Source organism: Mytilus trossulus, chromosome 1 (assembly GCF_036588685.1).
Source record: "Mytilus trossulus isolate FHL-02 chromosome 1, PNRI_Mtr1.1.1.hap1, whole genome shotgun sequence".
Taxonomy (NCBI): domain Eukaryota; kingdom Metazoa; phylum Mollusca; class Bivalvia; order Mytilida; family Mytilidae; genus Mytilus; species Mytilus trossulus.
The window spans coordinates 30851908-30869828 of record NC_086373.1 but is presented as its reverse complement, the minus strand read 5'-3'; the positions used below and the strand labels follow the sequence as shown (position 1 = coordinate 30869828).

At 33.0% G+C, this 17921-nt stretch overlaps 2 protein-coding genes across 2 annotated transcripts; one reads left to right on the top strand and one right to left on the bottom strand.

Annotated features, from left to right (window-relative positions):
• Nucleotides 1-36: 36 nt before the first annotated feature.
• On the top strand, nt 37-3662 carry LOC134707510 (uncharacterized). The gene is made up of 3 exons (XM_063567318.1): nt 37-394; nt 783-895; nt 2240-3662. Exons 1-3 carry the CDS (start codon nt 38-40, stop codon nt 3510-3512), a joined length of 1743 nt encoding a protein of 580 aa, XP_063423388.1. The 5' UTR covers nt 37; the 3' UTR covers nt 3513-3662.
• Nucleotides 3663-10544: 6882 nt separating this feature from the next.
• On the bottom strand, nt 10545-17295 carry LOC134711929 (tyrosinase-like protein 1). The gene is made up of 4 exons (XM_063572985.1): nt 17278-17295; nt 14433-14813; nt 13044-13156; nt 10545-11931 (listed from the first exon to the last, which is right to left on the bottom strand). The coding sequence occupies exons 1-4, from the start codon at nt 17293-17295 to the stop codon at nt 10545-10547; spliced, it is 1899 nt and encodes a 632-aa protein (XP_063429055.1).
• Nucleotides 17296-17921: the final 626 nt, after the last annotated feature.

The window sequence follows — 17921 nt, the reverse complement described above, 5'->3', positions numbered from 1 at the left end:
TATAGAAATGAACCCTAATTACAAGACATGTTTTCAGATGCTTTGGTTCATCCTTTTATCGTGGCTTCTTTTTCTGAAGACGGAATCAACGTTGATACAGGAAGATCTTCCACAGGCCATGATAGAATGTCTGAAAACTTTTGACGACCGAATCACTACACAACAAGCGGCAGTACACAAATTCTGTTGGGATTTTTTCAACTGGGAGAATAATTCTAACTACACTAATTCAATAAGGCCTAAAATCTATGAATATGTCATCAGACTGTTGTCACCATTTTTTACAATGAAACCACTGGGAATCTCTAAAAGTATAAGGAAGGAATATCGACGATTAACAGACAGAGAAAGAGAAGATTTTCATAAAGCTGTTCGGATGCTAAAACAAGATACTGTAAGTTTTTCAGTGTTACCTTATGCCTATAATATACATTAAGTATAAATGGCTTATCAACATTTTCTTATCACAAACAACCAGGACGCAGAGAAAAAGAGGCAGCACACACAAATACTGATAAAAATATCACTTCCCAACATAATTATAGCACATAGGATGAAATGAAAAAAACACCAATGTTTATAACAAAAAAAAACTTTTATCAATGACTTCAACTCACCTCAGTAAGTTTAATAGAATAACTATGGAGATTGAATATTTATGACACTGATCCTTCAATCAGGTGAGCCAAAAAAAGGCCATTGAAAGCTTTTAGTTTCTGTCAAAAAGACAGTTTCTGTTGTTAATACAATGTCATATTATATGCTTGCTAACCTGTTAACAGAGTGTTCCACCAAACAAATACGATGCATTAGCCGACCTCCATACCTTTGCAGTATCCCCTTCAGCTCACAGAGGACCAAGTTTTCCAGGCTGGCACAGGATATTCTTAGTGTTGTGAGTTATGTTTTGAATGACCTTTTTACCTTAGTATTGGACATGGAATAGAAGCTCTTCAATTTTGAAAGGTATTCGGCATCGTAGCAGTCAAATATTTACTGCTATGGTACAAATATTGATTTATTTTGGTTAAAAATTTAATTTACTTAATAAAAGTTGATTTTTCCCTCATAAAAGCCCAATATATTCATATTTTAAATATCGCGACGCATCTTTCAAAGATGATTACAATTTGCCCGACCACAGACGCCTTTATCTTCTGGTTAAAATAATTATTTAACCAAATGCTAAGGCTGCTCGTAAATTATTCTGAAAATGGTATTACGACATTCAAAACAAAATAGCTTTTGAGTAGTATACTGAACGACTGTAGAAACGCAACACTCATTTTGTTGATTTTTTTAACCAAATCTTTTTTGATTCTCTTACAACTACTTTTCATGCTTATCATGCTTCTTTCTCCTTACAAAAAAATCAAAATCTGACTTACCTGTGGTTATTGAACGTACCGAATTTTTGAAGTCGCACGAATTTCTCAAAGCGAAATTTTGGCCCCATGAAAGATTGTTTCAGTTTTTTTGCTTTGTGAAACAGTTCTTTCAATCCTTTGCCTTACTTACTTTTTTTTTTAATGTTGCATCTCCATTTTGCCAAGTCAGAGAAATAAAAAAAAACCAAAGAACTGAATTAGCCCTTAAGAATACTGCAATCATGAAAACATAAATGTGATGCAATACCGTATGACTTCAGAAACTCGTTCTACTGTCCTTCCGACTGACAACGATACAAGTAGACAAGATTTGTTGCTGGCCATTAATGAACAGATCAACGTGAAGTGACAATGAAACATCAACAGAATTTGATTATGCAACGTCATTTGCCAATCATATTTACGGCCGCAGCGTCAACTGCTAACCGAATTGCCGAGTGCCATTGAGTACAAATTCATGCCATAAATGTTTCCCATGAACTGCATTGCCAAAGAATTGACTGAAGGAAAACCTGTAAAGCCCTCAAGTTCCAACCGATTAATTGCCAAAACCAATTTATGGGTTGAACAAATGCAAAATCAGGAGGTGTAAAACAGAACCCAAAAAATGTCAAACAGAATTTGTTGACCTTTCTGACAATCATTTTAACGTTAGTAACAGGCATTCATCGCTTTTGACGTTGACACATTCATTCAAAAAATAACACAAAAATAATCTAGTGTTGCGTTTCTAAGGTCGTTCAGTATACAACAGTGAAATAATAGATACACAAAATGACTGGTTAAAATTTATTAAAAATACATTTCAAAGGTGGTGTCTTTTTATTTTTTTCATTTCGAACTATTTGCAGATTTGAAATGGCTATAAAAGAAATGGTCCCTGGAGTTATCCTGCCATATTGGGATTCTACTCTTGATAGTAACATGATGATTCCAGAACAATCCGTTATGTTTTCTGAACATTTTGCAGGAAATAATATGGGTTATGTTACCACTGGTCCATATCGAGATTTTATTGGACCAAACACTGGTCCACTTCACAGAAATATAAGCGGAAGTGGTGCTGCGATATCTACCCAGTATGCAGCGAATATATTAAGTCAGACTCGAACAAAAGACATTACTTATCCAACGGCAGATGATGCTAATTGTTTAGAGGAAGCACACAACGATGTACATGACTGGATCGGGGGACAAATGGGAGAGATTGATACATCTGCAGACGACCCATTATTTTACGTTCACCATGCCTTTATAGATTATCTTTGGTCTCTTTTTAGAATGTCACAAAAAGAAAAGGGGATAAACCCCGAGTTTGATTATCCTAGGACTGCCTACGGGGAACATCATCCGTTAATTGATATGAAACCATTTGGATATTTTAGAAATATACATGGTTACTCGGATTACTGGACAGATCATGTTTATAGTTATGAATATTCGCCTTTTTGCACTCCAGACCAGCCTACGTGCAAATCAAAATGGCTGAAATGCGACACGAAAAATTGGCGGTGCATTTCTCAACATATTCCTTTCCAATCTGATATAGAAAAAGCTATTCCGCATGATTTTGTGATTGATGGAGAACAAAAATTAGACTTGTGGTGTTTTGTGACTGTACAAGTTTTCTATGGCACATTTGCTGACCATTTACACCCCTCCTATAAGGAACCTGATATTCTTGATTTTGGACATCTTAATCAAAAACAACTTACACATCACGAGTGTCAACAGAAAGACCAGAATACAATTGATATCTATGTTGGATCAAATGGTGTATCATATAGTGGTCAATATTTAGACTTTGTGGTTATGGATAAAAACAATCCATTTGCAACCTCAAGGCTTAACATAGCCATATCGAATAAAGATAATTCATCCTCTCATATATCTGCGCATGATTCTTGCGGACGACTGTGTTCTCCCGTATGTCTTGTTGTCGGGTCTAAGCCACCAGAATATAAACCATGCACTGGAATGCTATTGCACAGAAATAGTTCGTCAGATTATTGCAAAACGGTAACTCTGGATGACACAGTTGTAAGCTACAAGTCTATACCGTTTATAAAATTTAATTGCGATAAATTTGGAGCCTTATTTAACGAGCAAAATACAAAGGAGTAGAGGCACTAAGATATTAAAGTACTAACTAAGCATCAAACCTTTTATATAAGTTGTACTCCGCAATAGTTTACTGTCTTAATGTAATATTAAAGATAGTTCAGAAATATGCCATACTAAAACTATATTCTGGTGATAAGTTGTATTCTTATCATACTTTGTTGGTTACATTTATATACAAGTTTTGTTCTGTGTAGTAGTGAGGTTTTTCGAATATTTTATCGAGTTGTGCTAAGATTTAAAATATGAATAATTGTCTCTCCATCTGTTGAAAAATGAATTATATAATTTCCGTATAGCAATACACTAGTTCAACAGAACCTGGTCGATACCAAAAGTTATATCACTGAAGTTACTAGTAAATTCTTGTAAAGATATTGACGAAATTGTACTATTATATAAGGGTGATATTATTTTTAATTAACGCCATAACGTTAACACACATGTACTTTTAAAATAATTTGTAACACGAAATTCCTGTTTTTTGTTATGATTAGGAGAAAAAATAAAAGGTTGGATGGCCTTCAAATCAAAAGGGCATCCGCTAAAATGAAAAAGAGTCTATGGTCACCTAAGGGAAGTTGCAGCCTTTAATACTTGCAGTTTTATAATTACACAAATATTCATTGAGGCTCCTATCCATCTGTAAGTTTATTTGTCTTACTGTATTATTTCATTTTACTGTATGAAGGGAGACAACTTAAATGTGGCACGGTACTATTTTCTAGTCCATAGGGATAATGATAGCCTTTTATGAATTTCGACCACTTTGTAACACTGACTCAGAACCTAAACACACAGCTGAAGTATCTTCATTAAAATATTCGGAAATGAATAGAATACTGTGCATTCATTAATTTTCGTTGGATACCAATTTTCGTTGATTTCGTGGTTACTGTTGAACCACGAAATTAAATATTCAAGGAATGACAAATTTCTAAAGGCTTGTATGTAGACTTCATCAAAACCACGAAATTAGATATCCTCTAACATGCAAGTTTTCCCTAATCCACGAAAATTGGTAGCCACGAAAATAAATGAATCCACAGTATGTATGATGACCGTTTACCTTTTCTGCTATTTTAATGAAACTTAGGCCACTAGTACAGCTCAATTACTGCATTCCTGACACGTTAGTTATGTCTTTATTTTAGCAGAATTTTTAGTATGGCATTTTTTGACGAAGCCACATTTTTCTTAGAGTCAAGAATAAAACAGTTGGTATCAAATGCAAATGGCGTTTGTTTTTGTAGCATTAAAATGTTTCTGTTGTTCCGTTTTTCCCTCTTATAGTTGACGTGTTTCCCTCATTTATGGTCTGTGATCCGGATTTATTTCAGTCAAATCGATTTATGACTATTGAACAGCGGTATGCTACTAATGCCTTCATTCAAAAACCTGTAGTAAAATTATTTCACATATTTTTACACTAGATTCCTCCTACAGTAGATGCTATCAAAGTGTTCTCTTCAGATACATTGACATAGGGGTACACAATAGAAAAGTTCCTTGAGAGTAATTACTACCGTGCCATTTTTATTCTCTAAAATATGAGTTTTATGCCTATTTATTTCAATTTGTATGTTGTGTTTTCTCTACTTGAGAATATAAGAAGTTTGGACTTTGAGAAACTGAATTTATTGTTCCCTCTTTTTTAAATATTGTTTTTTTGATGTGCCTATTACTTTATATTATTTACGATTGAAGTCTGGAATATGATTCATATTATGTGTATAGCATGCATATTTATGGGATTTATTTTAAAGCGGTTCATCCTTAGGATTTTTAACATGCACTTTATACATTCTTTACATTTAAAACTTCTGTTTTATTTAATTTTCTAGTGACTTGATCTCTGGAAATATAATTGATTCATGTATCATTTTTCGACTTTCGGCTGTAGTTTAACGAGCACTAAATGCATAGTATCTAAGACTATCTTTAAATATCTAACTCTGATTTACTTTTTAATAGATCATGTATAGGATTTTGCTTGCAACAAGATATCAATATAAATCATGAGTGTGGTGGTTAACATGTTAAAAAATAGAATAAAAAAAATACTTAACGAAAGAATTGCATTCCCAAAATATGAAGTGTGTTTTATTTTTGTTATGCTATTATGACTGTTAAAATAATGTATTGTTGAATAATGTGATATTTTAAGAATAGAAATAAATAGTTTTGTTGGTTATTTATGATTGGTCTTACTAACGTTTATTTTGTGGAAATGGATCGGATAAATAAAAGACAACAGTAGTTTACCGAAAAACAGCAACCGAGGGAACTGCACAAACTCCATAAGTACTGGCATCACTTGCGTCAGCAAGGCAATCGCCTCTTGCTGTGAACAAGGTCACCCGTCAGTTTGTGTTGGTAACCAAAGTTCTAAGCAAATATATATATAAATGTAATCATATGGCCTTGAACAATAAGTTATGGCATATATACATCACGTATGGGGACAACATAAATATTTCAATTATCGTAGACAAAATATCGTTCTCTGTAAATTGATTGTGACATCAAATAATTTGAATTATTTATCAACACGACAACACACAATTTTTAAAGTAAGATACTCTAAGTCTTTATCACATAAGATAACCTCGGTATATATCGACTGGGCTGGGTGACATTGCTCAGTATTTGTTTTCCTATGTAGTGGTATGTTGTCGGCTGTTTGTTAAGACGTCATTTTGTTAAGACTGAAAACGTTTTAAGAGTTACTGTAAAAAGATTGTTTTGATTGCTAAATACGACGCATCAGCAAAAAAGGCTTATCGCGGCAACACTATGCTGGCGGAATGGAGACCCTTTGTTACAGCACAAATAATAGTCTGAGCTGAACATTCACAGATAAAAAATATCATTTAAACACGTGATCATAATATAATTAGCACTGGAAACTTGGTGGACGATTCCATAGGAGAAACTGATAATTCATCAGCTTTATATTGTAAGATACAACATCATCGTAAATGATTACTGTCCTTGATTTATCATAAGATGTCATTATTCAGTTCTTATACAATTAACTTTCACTTAGATGAATTACTCACATCAATATGTTATGATTGGCATGAGCACAACATGTTTTTGTGAACCAACCTTCTTCATAGTAGGATCCTGACCAAGATATCTGATAGACAAAACACCAAAAGGTTCTTAGCAGAACAATCAAAGCTGCGTAGGTAAACTTTTCTTAACTTGTTGAAACGAAATGAAATGCACTGCACTTTTACAGGCGAATGCAATTATTCAATTATTCTAAAACGAGGCACCAATTTCATTAGGCAGCAGTCCTTTTGTGTTAATGGCTATTTTAAAAATTTATCATTTGCGTCAAATATTAGTATCAATAACGCCTTTTCACAAAATGAACTTTCGCCAATATACATATACTATCGTACATAATACTCCGAAATAAAACATCAGATATTGTTAAAAAATGGTAAAATAACAAGTTCAATTTTAAGGACTTTTGTTGCCAGATTTGAAAAACTGATTAAAAAGTAGAAGTTTCTGCTGATTGAGTATTGACCACATATGCTGATGATTATGCAATTCATAAGCATCTCAATAAACTTTTTTTTTTCTAATTCCAAATAAGTTTATGATTTTTTTTTGCATACTTGTAAAATCTTGGTGGTTTTTATGAAGAAATAAATTTGGCGCAAATGATACACGGCATTTAAAAAAAACAGCTCCACACACGTATACTTGACGCAAATCAGGTGTGGGGCAAAAGGACGCATTTTGACGCAAAAGGATTTTTCCCTTCAGTCATTACAAGGTTGTCAAATGGATAGGCCGTATGTATTGTAATGCATATATATAATTTCCCTTGACTTATCTCGTAAAATAGCGTCTTGGTGTTATTCTTTTATGCAGATAACATTTCATAAATTTGATGAGTCCCGAACGCTTTTCTTGGTTGACATTTCAAACAAACGCTCAAAGTTAACCATCGAAAAGCAAAGTGGTGTACGAAGGTAGAAACATTCGGAGCTATAAGACCAAAATGGATATATAAAAAAAAAACCAACCAAATTCATGTTAAGTCAACTTTTCCACCTTAGATTATTGTTAATTTTATAATTTATCAACTGGGAGGAGTTTCGAAAACATTGTTATAGATCATGTCAGTACATTAACACCGAATGCTGAAGTAAGGATGTTCTCGGTGAATAACACTCTTCCAACAGTTAGCCATATAACTAGTGTTAGCTGTTCACAAAATCAAAATAACCATCACCATATCTTAAAATGCACACCAGTTTTCAGTGATTATGTCATTTGTTTACCTGTGAAGATAAGGCCAGTACCACTAGTTTAGCATTGTATATCTAGTAGATGGTCAAGTGACGAATGTGTGTGATATTGCCTGTTTGTCCGTTTTATCGTGTACAGATTGTCTATAATTGATTATCATTATATGATTTTTGTGTCTGTATTCTTAAGTGTCAACTGCCCAAGTTAAACATGTTTGCTACTTTCGATCCCATGCAGTTAGTATAAAAATCTTTTTTTCTTGCAATTTGGACGCATGCTTCATAAATGCAAAACACTTAGTTCATGATAAATAAGACTATCACAAAGATTTTTACTGACTATGACAGTTGTCTAATGTATGGACGGAACTTTTAACCCTTGCGGAGTTCATCACTGGTGTTGGTGTTGTATTGCACAATAACTTTCATATTTGAAAATGGGATTATAACCCAGACAGAAGTTGCTGAAGCTATTAAAAAATTGAAAAATAGTAAAGCACCTGGGATTGACAGTATTCTTAACGAATACCTTAAAAACACCCCACCTGAGTTTATCTCAATGTATTGTAAACTTTTTAACATTGTGCTAGACACAGGTATTATCCCAGATAGTTGGCTCCTGGGTATAATTAAGCCGGTGTTTAAGAATAAAGGAAATCCACAAGATCCTGACAACTTTCGAGCAATAACACTCATTAGTTGTCTGGGTAAACTTTTCACTTCGATTATAAACGAAAGACTGAATTTCTTTTCTAATAAACTGGAATTGATCTCTAAAAATCAAGCCGGTTTCAGGAAAGGGCATTCAACTACAGACAATATATTTGTCATACATGTACTTGTTTCATTGTATTTGTCCTTTGGTAAAAAATTGTTTTGTACATTCGTAGATTTTAGAAAGGCTTTTGATACCATCTGGAGAACTGGACTTTGGTTTAAATTACAAAAAAGCCAGATAAAAGGAAAATGTTTCCAAGTTATATATAATATGTATACTAATATCAAATCATGTGTTCAATACAACAATACGATATCAGATTTCTTCCCGTGTATGATTGGAGTTCGTTTTCCATATTCTTAAATGACTTAGAAGATTACTTTAGAGAACTTTATGTTTTACCTCTAGAATTAATTAAAGAAAAATGTTATAATGAATTACATGTATTTTTAGAAATTTTTGTTGTATGCAGATGACACAGTTATTTTTGCTGATAATTATGATGAAATGCAAAATGCTCTCAAAGTTTTTGAAAACTATTGTAAAATGTGGAAACTTGGTGTGAATATTGGTAAAACTAAAGTGATGGTTTTTAGCAAAAGAAAAACGAAAATGGATAATGATTTTAAACTTGATGGTACATCTCTTGAAATTGTAGATAGCTATACATATCTTGGTCTTTTGCTTAATTATAATGGGTCATTTGTTTGTGCAAAGAAAAAGCTTGTAGAACAGTCGCAAAAAGCACTTTTTGCTGTTTATACAAAGATTAGAAATTTACATTTACCTATTGACCTACAACTCAAACTGTTTGATTATCTTGTCGAACCTATTTTATTGTATGGATCAGAAATATGGGGATTTGAAAAAATTGATATAATTGAAAAAGTTCATCTACAATTTTGCAAGAGAATTTTAAATGTGAGATCAAGTACTCCAAATTTCATGGTATATGGAGAATTAGGAAGGTTTCCACTTGAAATTAAAGTAAAATTAAGAATGTTATCGTTTTGGAGCAGAATGGCTAAAAATGAAAACAAACTGAGTAGTTCTATGTATAAGCTTATTTTCAAACTACATGCTGATGGTATTTGTGAATTTAAATGGGTGTCATTTGTAAAATCTATATTTGACAACTCAGGATTAGGTTATATGTTTTTCAATCAAAACATTGATTATTCAACCATCAAACCTGTTATAAAACAGATTCTTCAGGATCAGTTTCTTCAAAAATGGTTCAGTACTATCGATAACTCGTCTCGTGGCGAATATTATAAGTTATTTAAATCTGAATTTGGTCTGGAAAATTATCTATTACGTCTCCCAGAGGATAAAAGAATCTGGATTTCAAAATTGAGAACATGTAACCTAAAAAATCCCTATGGAAACTGGCAGATGGTACAACATCGCTAGGACAGATCGCATATGTATCTTATGTAATGAATCATGTATTGGTGATGAATACCATTATTTATATGTATGTAATAATAGTACTATTACTGAACTTCGGAAGAAATATATACCGAAATATTATGCAGCATACCCATCTGTACTGAAAATGCAAAATATGCTGTCATTGTGTCACTGTCAGTTATTGTATAATCTAGCTATATTTATCAAGAAGCTATCTACCTTCATTTAGAAAGATGCATGTATCTTACAAGTTTTATTATCTTTAGAAATTACTCTTTTGTTGATAGTTACCTGTCTATTCTGTCATTTGTTGTATTTGATTTGTAATTTGTCCTCATGTTACACATATTTTGTGTCTGAGTGTAAATAAAGAATTGGTATATATGGAATTGGAAAAATGTACGGGGGCCAAAATGCGAAACCACACGCCTAACTGTGAAGTGCTACCTTAATTGTTTGTATAGTGTTTAGATAGCTGTTGATTTCTTTTTCATGTTTTGTTTTTCTTATGAACATGGAATTGTCTGTTTTCTTTCGGCTAATAGTTCTTAAAATCCTCACTGGTATGGTATCCATCTTTTATCTAAGATATACAATAAAAAATGCTAACCATCTCATATTTTATTTTATTCAGCAACTATCTTTACTCCAAGACATATCCCATGGCCAAACCTCTTGAAAGTCGCAATAGTATATAATGAATATACCTCGATCTTGTGAGTAAGGGAATTCCTGTTTAAACTCATATCGACTAAGAATGTTATCAGCATATGTTTCCCCAAACATCAGAGGACTGGATGAATCAATGGCAACAGCACCCGAGCATGGCTCGAACTCACCTGTATCGGAACGCTTACAGAACGGTCTACACAATCTTCCACCGGAATCAAATGCTGTAAGAAGAACCTTTGTTACGCCATAGCCGGGGTTTTTCACTGGAACATATGTTATTCCCTCAGCCATAGCAAATCTTTCATCTATTATGGCGTATTCTAGTGACGTTCCGTCGTAGTTTAAGCCGTCTGTTTGAATAAATATCTTCTCCATCCCAGAGCCATTAAATCTACGTCTTGAATAAGATTTTGGATTCCCCGGATGTATTTTGTCGCTCATTATTTGATAATGAGATGCAGAGAACACATCAGTGCTTGACGCTTTACCATCTCGTATCGCATATGATTTGAAGTTAACTGTTGGTGGTCGCGTTACATATACTTTAACAGTTAAATACACCCAAGCGTCCATGTCCGCCCGTCCGTTTATCTCAAATCTGTTTTGAACTGTATTAAGAACTACAGGGGTAGAATCTAAATGGTTGAGATGTTCTTTGTAGCTTTTCGAGATGCAGACCCATTTTGTCTGATCACAGAATAACCAAAATGATCCACAGTCTGGATATTCCGGGCTACAAGTTGGAAATTCCTGACAAGTATAGATATCCCGTGTAAAGTGATGGCTATAACCATCTATGTTTGTATAATTCTGATGTATAAATCCGTCCATTAACCTGTAAGGATGCTGTAACGGGTCATTGGTGTTTGGATAGTCTTTTGAAGGGTCAATACCATTCGACATTTGTTGAATGCGAAATTTTTCCCATATGCAATCAATAAATGCATGGTAACTAAAAAATAAAGGGTCTTCTGCAGCAGATCTCAAACGACCCATGTTACCACCAACGAAGCTATGACCTTTTCCATGATGATTTTCTAAGTTATATTTAAGTTCCTTGGCGGTAGGATTTAATATTTCATGATTATATCTTCTGGACAATATATTTTCCAAGTCTTTTTTATCCAATGGTCGACCAACTGCTCCAACATTGCGAGTTAGAAGACCTCCTTTATCGTGATGCCAGTTTGCATATGGCCCATCAGTCACTAAGCCATCGGGATTTCCAATAAATAATTTTGAAAATATGATAGAATCTTCTGGGTTTTTCATTTCACTGTCTAACGTAGAATCCCAATACGGAAGGGTAACAGTAGGTATGATTTCCCTTAATGCTTCCTCGAATCTAAAAAAAGCACGTGTCGTACTATTGTAAGTTATTGGACAAATAAACAGTTCTAATAATACGAAAAAGAGAACAAATAGTTAAACAAAATTGTATTTTGTATTGAATGCATGAAATTCTTTGGCATTAAAGATGATTTGTATCTGTTAGATTTATTCTGTATGAAAACTACTTAGGTTTGGTATGCCACAGGTTCAGTGACCCCCTTTTTTTCTTAAAATGCCCTGTACCAAGTCAGGAAAATGGTCATTGCTATATTACAGTTCGTTTCTGTGTGCGTTGCATTTTAATGTGGTGTTTCTGTAGTGTCGCAGTTCTCTTTCATTTGATACGTTTACTCAGTTTTAGTTAGTAACTCGGATTTGTTTTTTCTCTATCGATTTATGAATTTCGAACAGCGGTATACTACTGTTGCCTTTATTTTAGTTGAAGATTACTACACTGACTTAATACTTCTTAGAATTTCGAAAATATTACTACGTATGTAAATGCAAAGAAGAAATATTATCATGAGACCGCAAGGATAATGGAACTTTTTAAAAAGGAACCAACGCCAATATGACTGTTTCTTTTAAAATTAAATGTTGATGTGACAAATGTCCAAGTATATAATTAAGTTTCTGAAATATCAAGGATTGGTCTTTATCAAAGCGTCATTTTGATTTACAATTGTAGTAATTATTTATTCATGAAGATAAATTAAATGTTTAAAAATCAGATGGAATTGCCACCAATTTATAAAAATAAATCGCACGATAAGTGATTGTCTTAAACCGGTTTTTTTTTAGAAGTTTTTTTGTTGTTTGATAGTTTCTTTTTCGAAATGAGTCAATAAGGCTTTACAAACTGATTAATTTGCTGGATAAAATGTAAGAAAAAAATCAGCGTTGATAAAAGAATAAGAAACACTGTTAACGGCATATAGCAATGGTTTGAATACACATGTATTTGAATTATTTGACATGCAGTCAACTCTTATTTCAATAGCATTACTACTGTATAACTGCTGTTCAAAAGTTCAATTTTACTTTTTTTCAATTCTTACTTCGAATGCGGTCTTAATAAAAGAAACAATATTAATACTTAGTTGTTTAGCATTTAAAATTACTTACATCAAACAAAAAATTCGATGCCATCCGGGGAACGCTGGACCAAAATGTGCACTTCCGATGGCGTCTCCACGGTGAAAATTAACTATAGCATCGTATTTATTTGGCAATACACTCTATGAAAAACAAGAAATGACAAGTTTTAATTATACAATAAAATAGCAAGATCAAAAGAAGGCAAGACTTCTATAAGAACCAGCAAAGGTGGAGGGTTAGATGGAAGTCTTTCAAAAAAGAATGTCGAAATCGGTCTTTGAAGATAGATTTTACAAAGTCAACAAAATAAAACAAAAACAAAATATGAGCTTAATTATCAAGAATAGGAACAATTGGAAAATCCAGTCATAAAACCAAGAGAACGTGAAATACAGGCAAACAGAATGGAAATCAGGTAAGCTGAGCCGGTTAACTGCCAATTGTAGGGGCGCAGATATCCACTCTTAAATAAAACAAAATCACATAAACTAAAACACATATCCTCATGTAAAAAGACTTTTACATCTGACTACTCAACCTTTTACACAAATATTCCACATTGAAATAAAGTATTTTTTTCCACACAAAACAAGTATTTAGTACATTACACTAATTTGGATTAAGCTAAGGAAATTCGTAATGTAATTCGTAAAAAGAAAAATTCCACAAACAAATCATCATGCATTCAATGAACTTGTTATGTTTAGTCTCTTATAACAGATAAATACGAATATGTTAAGTTTGCATTAGCCAACATCTAGTTTTTCTTTCCTCGTTTATAATTACGACAAAATGCAACGGAACTTTGGCTAACAAAGAACAGCAAACTCAAACACCCCAAGAGACATGTGTAAACCATTTAAACAGTAAATCCAATGTCTAATCTTTTTAAGAAAAAAGAGAGAGAAACGAGTAACTGCTATACATTTTAACAATTAAATTGTCTATGTTATTTGTCACAAACTTATTGTTCAGAGTTTATACGAAAATAAATATTTGAATTGAATTTGAATTGTTATTATGACCTTAGTTTGTTTATTTTTTTCGAATTCAGGTTTTAACTTCTATTATCATGGTGAATCATACTTTAAGTGCATGGCTTCTCTCCTAAAAACAAATTGCAATCATGTGTGTTTACTAAAGGAACAAATTTTACAAAGAGTTGATATGTATGTATAGAATGTTTCTGTTTTGGTCCTCAATGCTCTTCAACTTCGTACTTTATTTGGCCTTTTTAACTTTTTTGGATTCGAGCGTCACTGGTGAGTCTTTTGTAGACGAAACGCGCGTCTGGCGTATTAATATACTAATTTAGTCCTGGTATCTATGATGAGTCTGTTCTTAGTTCTTATGAATATATATTTTAGGATGCTTTTATATATTTGTATTTACATTTGATTGTTTCACAGAACATACCTGGTCTTTTTTCAATAATTGTACAGCCCTATGATAATCGTTTCGCTCGCTTTTTGTTAACATTCTATATTCCTTTCTTATCCTCAAAATTTGCTCTTTCTCCCTCCGACCTTTTTCAAACAACCTTAAAACCCAACGTGATGTATCCTCTGCCACTTCATATGGGAATATTTTCTTTGAATCGACCCATAGATGCTCCTGGACACAAAACGTTGTAACATCTTCACCTGGATATTCCGTTGGGCTGATACCATAAGTTCGATTCTTTAAACAAGAGATCAAGTGGGCCGGAAGTGGCATTTGGTAGATGTTTGCCTCGCCACCATATTTTGAAAGGATGGCAATTAATAAGATCAGCTGGTTAGTTAGTACTAACAATATCTATGAATATAAAATTTAAGAAATATAGAATATAACAACTTCGACAACAACAACCAAGTACTAACACCATCAGCAACAATATCAACATTAACTACAACGCAATATCATGATTATACTTATGAAATTATCGTTAGATATCGTGGGGTCTCAATGGCTGAGGGTTTGGATGGGGTTAACTAATTAGAGAATAATGCCCTTAAAAAATTGAGATTAGAGAATAACGGGCAAAAAAAATGAAAATTAGAGAAATGCGTGGTCTAATTTTTGAAGATTAGAGAAAAAAAAAGGGGTCCTTTTTTTATGATTAGAGAAAAAAGGGGTGAAAATTAAATGTTTACAGAATAACACTCCCCCCCCCCCCCCGATCCTCATGGCTATTTCATTTAACCAGTTCATCTACAATAGTTTGTCACCTCTGATGTTGCGAGTAACGACTCTGTTGGTGATCAGGTTCGTTCGATCCCGATCTTAATTGACAAGTACGTTTTTGATTGAGTTAAGTCTGCCAATTGATATTTTATCGTATGTTTTTCTATGTTGTGATGTTATGCTATTGTTTCAGAAAAAGGGAGAAGGTTTGGGCCCATTAAAACGTTTAATCCCGCTGCAAATGTTTGCACCTGTCCTAAGTCAGGAATCTGATGTACAGTAGTTGTCGTTTGTTTATGTAATATATACGTGTTTCTCGTTTCTCGTTTTGTTTATATAGATTAGACCGTTGGTTTTCCCGTTTGAATGGTTTTACACTAGTAATTTTGGGGCCCTTTATAGCTTGTTGTTCGGTGTGAGCCAAGGCTCCGTGTTGAAGGCCGTACTTAAACCTATAATGGTTTAATTTTTAAATTGTTATTTGGATGGAGAGTTGTCTCATTGGCACTCACACCACATCTTCCTATATCTAAGTCCTTGATTCTCTCTTGGTATCCTGACTACCTTCATCAATAAAACTAGCCATTATGATATAAGTAAGGTAACTGAAAGTGGCATTTAAAAGAAAAAAAACCAAACAAAAACAAAGGAACGAACAAACTTATCGTATTTATTAGCGTCAATTCATATGCTTTTTTCTTCTTAAATTTGTTTTTGTCTTCCTCATGTAAACATGCTATCAATTTATACTGCCATTCGAAATGAACAGACATATAGAGGTAAAAATATTATCTTCAGTAAAAAAAAAAATAGCGTTCATACAATATATGTTCATTTTTTCCTTTCGTTTCAGTCAAACAAATGTTTTGACAATGTTCTAGAAAAGGGAGTTATTTTCCTAAATAGTTAATCTAATTGTTTTAACGATATGCCCCAAATGATGTATTTTCCGATCAAAGGGGGACGCTGTCTTCCCCACTCAGAATCTGTCATGGTGATTTCAAGAAAAGATGTTTTTTTCTGCAAGTTGACAATTTATGATAGGTTTCAATTTTCTACTTTCGTTTCCTCTTTCTTGTAAACCAATGTCCTCTTTAATCATTGTTCATTTTTAAAGTATATCTTCCTTTATGTTTTTTTTACACTTGCTTGAAAAGGAATACATGCTCAATCTAGTTTTACCGTCTTTGTGCAAGATGAAAACTTAAAAAATGTTGTCAATAAAAAAAAAAAAGGCTGTTTATGACGTCTTTACACTAAACCCGTTGGATTTTGGATGTGTACAGATTGATAGTTTAGTCTTAGATGCATGATTTTTTTATAAGTTGTTAGTGGCTTTGAACTAGCTGTCAGATAACTGCGAGTACTCTCAGATATGTTCATTGTGTCTTTTTGTGTCGGGATGTATAAGTACCCGGCCACGTCCACTTGTATGTTTGTCCATCTGACGAGTTAAGTCTTTTTCAACTGATTTTTATAGTTCGTTTTTATGTTGTACTGTTATACCACTGTCCCAGGTAAGGGAGAGGATTGGGATCCCGCTAACATGTTTAACCCCGCCACATTATTTATGTATAAGCCTGTCCCAAGTCAGGAGCCTGTAATTCAGTGGTTGTCGTTTGTGTATGTGTTACATATTTGTTTTTCGTTCATTTTTTTTTATATAAATAAGGCCGTTAGTTTTCTCGTTTGAATTTTTTTTACATTGTCTTATCGGGGCCTTTTATAGCTGACTTTGCGGTATGGGATTTGCTTATTGTTGAAGGCCATACGGTGACATGTAGTTGTTAATGTATGTGTCATTTTTGTCTCTTGTGGACAGTTGTCTCATTGGCAATCATACCACATCTTCTTTTTTATATGATCATAGATACCAGGATTGAAATTTTGTATTTGCGCCAGACGCGCGTTTCGCCAAGAAATGACTCATAAAGTTCGTAGTCGAAGAGTATTGAGGAACAAATGTTTTGACAAATAGAGCTAAGGTGATCTATTCCTGGTTTAGAAGATGCCTAAGTATTTAAAAAAATCGAAGTTTTGTAAAATGTTAATTAATAATTATGACAATATCAATGTTAATTTATGTCAAACTTACCTTCATTTTCTCTACCATCGACAAGCTACTTACAAACAAGAATCGTTAGTTCTTATAAAGGTTAACAATTTGCTGATGGATAAATGCATTTCTTTTGTTAAAAAAACAATATTGGTTTTGAAAGGAGTTTTTGAAGAAACATATGGTTCATATTATTTTCGCAATGCCATTATGAGTATAACTGCATTCTAATTTTCCACTACAAAGTATAGTTTTTTAAATTTTGTTCAAATTCTTTACACAATACATTATATATGCATTTGTGAAAATCATACCTTTATTATTTGTATATTTGACTACAGAATTCTTTTTCTTAGATAAAGTAATATTTTTTCGTAAAAGTTAACACCTTTTAAAAACTCTATTATTTCATATGTCTATCTTTAATAGTATAAAGGCGGATTAAAGGGATTTGAAAGGGGGTATTAATTTTATAAAATTGAGGATATATCACCGAGCGTAGCGAGACAAACAAAACACAATATGTTTGTTTTTTGTATTTTGTTCTAATGTGTATATATGTTATGACATAATCTCTGTATAAGAGGAAATAAAGTTAATAATAATAATAATAATAATCCTTAAAATTTGTTTTTTTCTCAATTATTTCCGACTATTTTCAAACAACCTTAAAACCCAAAGTG

What these genes read in the sequence shown, in the direction of transcription:
- LOC134711929 (XM_063572985.1), bottom strand. An exon ending in AATTATTGAAAAAAGACCAG is followed by an intron (nt 13,157 to 14,432) that starts GTATGTTCTGTG and finishes TGTTTTTCATAG; the next exon opens with AGTGTATTGCCAAATAAATA. An exon ending in CATCGAATTTTTTGTTTGAT is followed by an intron (nt 11,932 to 13,043) that starts GTAAGTAATTTT and finishes TGCTTTTTTTAG; the next exon opens with ATTCGAGGAAGCATTAAGGG.
- LOC134707510 (XM_063567318.1), top strand. Translation starts at nt 38, where the DNA reads ATGCTTTGGTTCATCCTTTTATCGTGGCTTCTTTTTCTGAAGACGGAA. An exon ending in GGATGCTAAAACAAGATACT is followed by an intron (nt 395 to 782) that starts GTAAGTTTTTCA and finishes ACCTGTTAACAG; the next exon opens with AGTGTTCCACCAAACAAATA. An exon ending in CACAGGATATTCTTAGTGTT is followed by an intron (nt 896 to 2,239) that starts GTGAGTTATGTT and finishes AACTATTTGCAG; the next exon opens with ATTTGAAATGGCTATAAAAG.